General features: G+C 29.2%; 1 protein-coding gene across 1 annotated transcript; it reads right to left on the reverse strand.

The window, feature by feature from the left end:
- Nucleotides 1-8,340: 8,340 nt before the first annotated feature.
- On the reverse strand, nucleotides 8,341-9,850 carry LOC144843318 (DNA oxidative demethylase ALKBH2-like). The gene is made up of 3 exons (XM_078700111.1): nucleotides 9,485-9,850; nucleotides 9,077-9,219; nucleotides 8,341-8,749 (listed from the first exon to the last, which is right to left on the reverse strand). The coding sequence occupies exons 1-3, from the start codon at nucleotides 9,848-9,850 to the stop codon at nucleotides 8,452-8,454; spliced, it is 807 nt and encodes a 268-aa protein (XP_078556237.1). The 3' UTR covers nucleotides 8,341-8,451.
- Between the last annotated feature and the right edge of the window lie 238 nt (nucleotides 9,851-10,088).

A 10,088-nucleotide genomic window follows, 5' to 3' on the forward strand; every position in this document is an offset into this window, starting at 1 on the left:
CATTATTATTGGCGGCTGTCAAAAAACTATTTTTAACAATTCATTTCTTGTATCTTCCTTTTTTATTTATTGTAAAAAACTTTGAAATAATTAGTAGCATGGTACAAGGAATCGGCCCGGGAAAAAATAACAACAACTAATTTAATTCTTCTTTTTCTGTTGAATTACTATTATTATGTTTGTGATGTGTATTGCAATAGATTTGTTTAATGAAATAAGTTAATTATGTTTTGACTTAATTTATGTCAGTGTAAATTTGTAAAAGTAGTTTTCCTATTTTAATTCATGGTAAATTTATTTCTTGACTTAATTTAATTTGTTTTCTGTTCTGTTGAAGTATTATTATTATGTTTTGTAAAGTGTAGTGCAATAGAATGTGTATTGAAATAAATTTTGTTTTTTAACAGCAACAATAAAAATGAAATTTGATCTTTGCGTGTTATTTAACTCCTGTATGATGTTTTTCTAATTTATTTATACCAAAAAAAAAAAACAAGTTTTTGAATTTGTTAAATGTAATTGCAAAAACACAAATGAATGTGATTAAAAAATATTCTGTTTACTTTTTTTTTTTTTTTTGAAACAGTAGTATTTTTAACAGTAGTTATATTTTATATATAATAAGTGATATTACAAAAAATAAACATACAAAATGTATAAAGCATAGACTTATTAAATTTAAATACAATTTCTTTATTTCAAAATGAATTTCATTTTCCACATGTTTTCAATTTTAAATCTTTTAAGAAAGACACAATACGTACTGCTAAAAAAAAACGCACACAAAAGAAGACAAATTTGAGACGCACGGTATGTAACGACACTTTCAATAAGAAGGCATATTATAAATGTATTTTTACCAAATTTATAAAGTAAATGGTTATTATTGAGAAATATACATTTTAGATAATTGATAACACATCTAAAATTAATTAGAGAGATCAATACAATATTGTGTTCATGATAATTTGTTTTGATGACTAGAGGAAACATCTGAAGAAATTCAACGAAAAACAAGCGTTAACACCATACCAGTCACTGAGAATGCTACTACTCTGAAAAAAACATCTCCCTTCCTACACAGAAACAAATTCTGAACGAAAATAAAAAATAAAAAAAAAAATTAGTAAACGAAACACGCGCATTATAAATAAAATGAATAATTTAAGAATATTAGTTAAACTACGCACGAACAAAAAACGAAACATACTAACCGATTCATAGTCATTACAAAGTTCAAATAACGAAAACTTTTCCTTGAAAAATCCACAGGAGACACGTTTTACATTTTCTAACTGCAATTCAGTGTCACATTGTGTCGCAACACATGTACATACAACGAGTCCTGTCACAAGTCTGCCGACATTTATTTTTCTATCGCTCATCATTTGTTCTAATACATAATACAGCGCTTCCGAAGAAATATCTTTACACAATTCTAACACATTAAAATTGTTTTCCAACTCTTTACAAGCACGAATAGTACTCTGGAGGATGGGTGAATCCAAAACAACTAACCCCGTCAATTTATATTCAATGTATGCTAAAACCACTTCCTCTAAATCAACCATAACGCTCGACAAACAATTGATAATGGATGTAATGGTCAAGAAAGTTACAACTTAAAACATTTATTTTTGTTTTTTAAAAAGAAGTTGTAACATAGAAACTAATTTTGTCAGGAAATGTATTTTTATCATTTATGTGGTTTATTTGTGTTTAGAAAGTTACAACATTAACATTTAATTTGGTCAAAAATGTGAATATACGGAGCCGATATTCAGTGTCACATTGTGTCGCAACACATGTACATACAACGAGTCCTGTCACAAGTCTGCCGACATTTATTTTTCTATCGCTCATCATTTGTTCTAATACATAATACAGCGCTTCCGAAGAAATATCTTTACACAATTCTAACACATTAAAATTGTTTTCCAACTCTTTACAAGCACGAATAGTACTCTGGAGGATGGGTGAATCCAAAACAACTAACCCCGTCAATTTATATTCAATGTATGCTAAAACCACTTCCTCTAAATCAACCATAACGCTCGACAAACAATTGATAATGGATGTAATGGTCAAGAAAGTTACAACTTAAAACATTTATTTTTGTTTTTTAAAAAGAAGTTGTAACATAGAAACTAATTTTGTCAGGAAATGTATTTTTATCATTTATGTGGTTTATTTGTGTTTAGAAAGTTACAACATTAACATTTAATTTGGTCAAAAATGTGAATATACGGAGCCGATTGTAATTTTTAATCCTTAGTATAGTGAGAGATTTTATAAACAAAAAAAGAGCGAACGGAAATTAATGATTGCAGATTAGACATATAGAAATGGATTGAAATTGGAAATCCACATGATCAAAGAAAAGAAACCCATTGTTTCGACAGAAGCTAATGACATTTACAAAGGATGACACAGTTTGAATAGAGTAATTACCGTATAACATAATTAAATTTTACACCACCAATACTACCGGGGTGTTTAGGATCGTAATATACTTTTCTTAAGTACTCATCCATACTCATTACCCTCAATCACCCAAATGAAAACTTAATAAATAAATCAAATACTTAAATAACACGCAAAGATCAAATTTCATTTTCGTTGTTGCTTTTAAAAGAAAAAACACAACCTTTATTTTAACACACATTCTATTTCAATATATTTTACAACCATAATAATAATAAACTTTACCGAAAAGAAATAAGAATTATAAAAATATATAACATTAATTAAAAAAAAAAAAGTGTTAAGATAATATTTAAATTTGTACAAATTACAATTGGTTAAGAATCTTATTAAAAAGTTCTGAATCATTTGTAATCAACTTTATGGCTTTATCGAACGCATCAACATTGATACAACGTAAATGAAAGTAGTTTAGCGCCCATTCAAAATGGGTAGCGCTATTGTCCACAAGTTTCAATGCCAGAATTGGTCGAAAAAATGTTAGCAGTTGTTCATATCTTGAGCCGTGAAAGTTATAACGTTCAACCATGTCATTCAGAATGAATATAAATTCTTCTATGAAAACCTTCTCAATTGTTCTCATTATTTCATTATACTCAAGTTCGTTAGTTTCTTTCTTAATCTCCACCTCCAGCACAGGGTTCAGGTACTCTTCCGTAAACACCTCATCTTCTACCTCATCTTCTACATCGGCTTTTCTTGCCAGAAATAGGTGGTAGTCACCTACCGATGACGTGTCGTCATATACAATTCTCTCCTCTTCAGAAATTATTCTCGATCTATAATATTCGTCTTCTTCAGTATTAGATATATTATTTAAATCAACGTTCATTGGAGGTGGGGTTGAATCGCCAGTAAACACGTCATATCCCCGGCCATCTCTTCCCTCATCTCTTCCTCCTCCTCTGCTGTAAAATAGGCACCAGTCATAGCTAGTATGTCTTCGTCTTCAATTTCTGAATCACTGCTTATATATATAACTTCTTCTTCGACATCAGAGTCCATAGTAAGATCAATGATTTCAATCACAGAACCCATAAGTAACTAGTTGTTGGTTTTTGGTCTGTCTTGTCGAGCTCTGTAGCGTTGTAGAATGAGGTAAATATTACAAAATAATCGAGAGTTATATACAGTGAAAAGCGCTGTGTTCCTTTTGCTTCATTAAGTAGCTTCCCCAATGTCATTGAATTTAAATCATCATTCCGTTTTTCCAAAAGATTGCATTGTAATTACGGGAACTGTTTTAACCAATCGTAATTGTCATTCTGGTAACTTTTTTTGGTCCGTGATTCTAGAAACTTAAAAATGAGTACTAATAGATAAGTTCAACGTTCAAGTGATCATCTTACTTAAAAATATATAAATAAAAATAATTATAACTTAAACTAATAACTAACTACTGAACTAATTTACTTGAATTTAAAATCCTAAGAATAAGTAACAAAAAAAAAAAAATTAACATCTAACGACAGAATTCATTTTTTAAAAACATGCACAGGTGTTTTCAGTTGTAAATTTGTTTAATTATGAACAGAGAAAAATAAATTTATTTATATCACCGCGTAACATCTAACGACAGAATTCATTTTTTAAAAACATGCACAGGTGTTTTCAGTTGTAAATTTGTTTAATTATGAACAGAGAAAAATAAATTTATTTATATCACCGCGACAATAAAATAAAATAAATACAGAAGTGGTTATCGCGGTGATATAAATAAATTTATTTTTCTCTGTTCATAATTAAACAAATTTACAACTGAAAACACCTGTGCATGTTTTTAAAAAATGAATTCTGTCGTTAGATGTTACGCGGTGATATAAATAAATTTATTTTTCTCTGTTCATAATTAAACAAATTTACAACTGAAAACACCTGTGCATGTTTTTAAAAAATGAATTCTGTCGTTAGATGTTAATTTTTTTTTTTTTGTTACTTATTCTTAGGATTTTAAATTCAAGTAAATTAGTTCAGTAGTTAGTTATTAGTTTAAGTTATAATTATTTTTATTTATATATTTTTAAGTAAGATGATCACTTGAACGTTGAACTTATCTATTAGTACTCATTTTTAAGTTTCTAGAATCACGGACCAAAAAAAGTTACCAGAATGACAATTACGATTGGTTAAAACAGTTCCCGTAATTACAATGCAATCTTTTGGAAAAACGGAATGATGATTTAAATTCAATGACATTGGGGAAGCTACTTAATGAAGCAAAAGGAACACAGCGCTTTTCACTGTATATAACTCTCGATTATTTTGTAATATTTACCTCATTCTACAACGCTACAGAGCTCGACAAGACAGACCAAAAACCAACAACTAGTTACTTATGGGTTCTGTGATTGAAATCATTGATCTTACTATGGACTCTGATGTCGAAGAAGAAGTTATATATATAAGCAGTGATTCAGAAATTGAAGACGAAGACATACTAGCTATGACTGGTGCCTATTTTACAGCAGAGGAGGAGGAAGAGATGAGGGAAGAGATGGCCGGGGATATGACGTGTTTACTGGCGATTCAACCCCACCTCCAATGAACGTTGATTTAAATAATATATCTAATACTGAAGAAGACGAATATTATAGATCGAGAATAATTTCTGAAGAGGAGAGAATTGTATATGACGACACGTCATCGGTAGGTGACTACCACCTATTTCTGGCAAGAAAAGCCGATGTAGAAGATGAGGTAGAAGATGAGGTGTTTACGGAAGAGTACCTGAACCCTGTGCTGGAGGTGGAGATTAAGAAAGAAACTAACGAACTTGAGTATAATGAAATAATGAGAACAATTGAGAAGGTTTTCATAGAAGAATTTATATTCATTCTGAATGACATGGTTGAACGTTATAACTTTCACGGCTCAAGATATGAACAACTGCTAACATTTTTTCGACCAATTCTGGCATTGAAACTTGTGGACAATAGCGCTACCCATTTTGAATGGGCGCTAAACTACTTTCATTTACGTTGTATCAATGTTGATGCGTTCGATAAAGCCATAAAGTTGATTACAAATGATTCAGAACTTTTTAATAAGATTCTTAACCAATTGTAATTTGTACAAATTTAAATATTATCTTAACACTTTTTTTTTTTTAATTAATGTTATATATTTTTATAATTCTTATTTCTTTTCGGTAAAGTTTATTATTATTATGGTTGTAAAATATATTGAAATAGAATGTGTGTTAAAATAAAGGTTGTGTTTTTTCTTTTAAAAGCAACAACGAAAATGAAATTTGATCTTTGCGTGTTATTTAAGTATTTGATTTATTTATTAAGTTTTCATTTGGGTGATTGAGGGTAATGAGTATGGATGAGTACTTAAGAAAAGTATATTACGATCCTAAACACCCCGGTAGTATTGGTGGTGTAAAATTTAATTATGTTATACGGTAATTACTCTATTCAAACTGTGTCATCCTTTGTAAATGTCATTAGCTTCTGTCGAAACAATGGGTTTCTTTTCTTTGATCATGTGGATTTCCAATTTCAATCCATTTCTATATGTCTAATCTGCAATCATTAATTTCCGTTCGCTCTTTTTTTGTTTATAAAATCTCTCACTATACTAAGGATTAAAAATTACAATCGGCTCCGTATATTCACATTTTTGACCAAATTAAATGTTAATGTTGTAACTTTCTAAACACAAATAAACCACATAAATGATAAAAATACATTTCCTGACAAAATTAGTTTCTATGTTACAACTTCTTTTTAAAAAACAAAAATAAATGTTTTAAGTTGTAACTTTCTTGACCATTACATCCATTATCAATTGTTTGTCGAGCGTTATGGTTGATTTAGAGGAAGTGGTTTTAGCATACATTGAATATAAATTGACGGGGTTAGTTGTTTTGGATTCACCCATCCTCCAGAGTACTATTCGTGCTTGTAAAGAGTTGGAAAACAATTTTAATGTGTTAGAATTGTGTAAAGATATTTCTTCGGAAGCGCTGTATTATGTATTAGAACAAATGATGAGCGATAGAAAAATAAATGTCGGCAGACTTGTGACAGGACTCGTTGTATGTACATGTGTTGCGACACAATGTGACACTGAATATCGGCTCCGTATATTCACATTTTTGACCAAATTAAATGTTAATGTTGTAACTTTCTAAACACAAATAAACCACATAAATGATAAAAATACATTTCCTGACAAAATTAGTTTCTATGTTACAACTTCTTTTTAAAAAACAAAAATAAATGTTTTAAGTTGTAACTTTCTTGACCATTACATCCATTATCAATTGTTTGTCGAGCGTTATGGTTGATTTAGAGGAAGTGGTTTTAGCATACATTGAATATAAATTGACGGGGTTAGTTGTTTTGGATTCACCCATCCTCCAGAGTACTATTCGTGCTTGTAAAGAGTTGGAAAACAATTTTAATGTGTTAGAATTGTGTAAAGATATTTCTTCGGAAGCGCTGTATTATGTATTAGAACAAATGATGAGCGATAGAAAAATAAATGTCGGCAGACTTGTGACAGGACTCGTTGTATGTACATGTGTTGCGACACAATGTGACACTGAATTGCAGTTAGAAAATGTAAAACGTGTCTCCTGTGGATTTTTCAAGGAAAAGTTTTCGTTATTTGAACTTTGTAATGACTATGAATCGGTTAGTATGTTTCGTTTTTTGTTCGTGCGTAGTTTAACTAATATTCTTAAATTATTCATTTTATTTATAATGCGCGTGTTTCGTTTACTAATTTTTTTTTTTATTTTTTATTTTCGTTCAGAATTTGTTTCTGTGTAGGAAGGGAGATGTTTTTTTCAGAGTAGTAGCATTCTCAGTGACTGGTATGGTGTTAACGCTTGTTTTTCGTTGAATTTCTTCAGATGTTTCCTCTAGTCATCAAAACAAATTATCATGAACACAATATTGTATTGATCTCTCTAATTAATTTTAGATGTGTTATCAATTATCTAAAATGTATATTTCTCAATAATAACCATTTACTTTATAAATTTGGTAAATAATATGCCTTCTTATTGAAAGTGTCGTTACATACCGTGCGTCTCAAATTTGTCTTCTTTTGTGTGCGTTTTTTTTTAGCAGTACGTATTGTGTCTTTCTTAAAAGATTTAAAATTGAAAACATGTGGAAAATGAAATTCATTTTGAAATAAAGAAATTGTATTTAAATTTAATAAGTCTATGCTTTATACATTTTGTATGTTTATTTTTTGTAATATCACTTATTATATATAAAATATAACTACTGTTAAAAATACTACTGTTTCAAATAAAAAAAAAAAAGTAAACAGAATATTTTTTAATCACATTCATTTGTGTTTTTGCAATTACATTTAACAAATTCAAAAACTTGTTTTTTTTTTTTGGTATAAATAAATTAGAAAAACATCATACAGGAGTTAAATAACACGCAAAGATCAAATTTCATTTTTATTGTTGCTGTTAAAAAACAAAATTTATTTCAATACACATTCTATTGCACTACACTTTACAAAACATAATAATAATACTTCAACAGAACAGAAAACAAATTAAATTAAGTCAAGAAATAAATTTACCATGAATTAAAATAGGAAAACTACTTTTACAAATTTACACTGACATAAATTAAGTCAAAACATAATTAACTTATTTCATTAAACAAATCTATTGCAATACACATCACAAACATAATAATAGTAATTCAACAGAAAAAGAAGAATTAAATTAGTTGTTGTTATTTTTTCCCGGGCCGATTCCTTGTACCATGCTACTAATTATTTCAAAGTTTTTTACAATAAATAAAAAAGGAAGATACAAGAAATGAATTGTTAAAAATAGTTTTTTGACAGCCGCCAATAATAATGTATGCTAGGTAACCATTACATTTTGATAAAACACAAATACATGTAACTATTACATTTAGAACAATTGTTCATGAATTGTTGCTAATAAGATTTGCGTTCTAAAGTAATCCTGACCTTTTCTCATCTTTTAATATCTCTAAATGTCAGATTTATTCTTGGTAGTTTGATGGATGGTTTTTTAGGCAGCGAATGGTACCAATACTCGTTAGTTGGATAATTCATCAATAGTAAGCTACCGTGTTTAAGATCAACATTTACTGGTTCAATACTTCTTTTGTGTCTCATTCCACGTGTAGCACCATGGCGAAATCTAAACAATCGTGTTTGACCTAATGAAATGGACGCAATTGAACTAAATTTGTTGATATCTTTCTCATCGTCTTTATGTTCACCAATAGAATCATTACCGTCTGCATATCTAGTAAAGAAACATAAATTAAAATAAAAAAATTGTACTGTAATTTAAGCTAGAAAATAAATATCCTTTTTGCACTTAACTTTTTAGTATAAAAACAATAAACCATACAACATAATTAAACACAGTTTTGTGCAGATAAAAAAAGTGAGAGATTCTAATAGTTGACGAAAAGACTGATTACTGATATTGTTCAATTATACAATCTTGAGAGTAAAATTGAGAATAAATCAAATGTACAAAATGTATAAACAATGTAACCATAAGGAAGCTTTACATTATTTAATTATAACAAATATAAACATATATAGATATATAATAAATATGTACCTGTTAACCAAAACAAAATTGAAGTAGAACCCTGTGACTTCTTTCAAATAATCTCGAAGATCTTTCAGGAACGGTGGCCATGGCAAGGCTGGCACTATATTGCCTGAATATGTGTATGTTAAACCCGTATCACCATAAGAAACCTGTCAGAGTTGAAACATACTATTAAAAATGTTTCTCTTATGTATATACAATTATAATCAGTTGGATTCTGGTTAACTGTTAATATTCTGTTGCATAAAACGAAAACAGTGCTGTAGGCTTGGTTAACTGTTATTCTGTTGCATAAAACGAAAACAGTGCGGTAGGCCGGTAATTAAAATGTAAAAATGCATCTTTTTAAACGTAATAGTATGTAGCCTACATTAACGTCATGAAACCATGAAGAAAAAATAAAGAGAAACTAACCTGTTTTCTAGGTATATTAAACCATCTACCAAACACTTTCACCTTTGCAAGATCACCTGTAAAATATTCAATCTCTTCCTCACATTGTTTATACAAAGTATCAGCTGAGCTTTTATCAAGAAGTTGAATGTAATCACAATCTAAATTTTCTCTCGATATTTTGTGCACTGGAACCTTAAAATATGGGGAAATCATCTGCTGCTTATCTGATTTGATTAGCTTCCGAGTGAAATCTATTTCATTACTTTTACGTGCCTCTGTTGGTTCCTTTGTGTAGTCATCCTTTACCTTTTCAGAAGGTACGTTGCATTCTGTGGATTTTCTTTTGGAATGAGTGAAACCAACTGTTGGTTTATAGGCATTCATTCTGGTAGAGATCTACTGAAATGTCTATTTTGACTACAACTTTATACACAGAATATTGTATATAAAATAATTTATGCATGATGTCAGTAGCGTCTCTCTTTTACCCCCTTTTTGTTTTATTTTAAAAGGAAACAAAGAAATCTTTTCGTAAACGTAACCAATTTAAATGAAAATAAAACTAAACATTGGAAAACAAAAATCATCAAAAATAGTGAAGCTAACATCATGACGTCACACA

The sequence above is a fragment of the Antedon bifida genome, chromosome 5 (assembly GCF_963402885.1).
Source record: "Antedon bifida chromosome 5, ecAntBifi1.1, whole genome shotgun sequence".
Lineage (NCBI taxonomy): Eukaryota > Metazoa > Echinodermata > Crinoidea > Comatulida > Antedonidae > Antedon > Antedon bifida.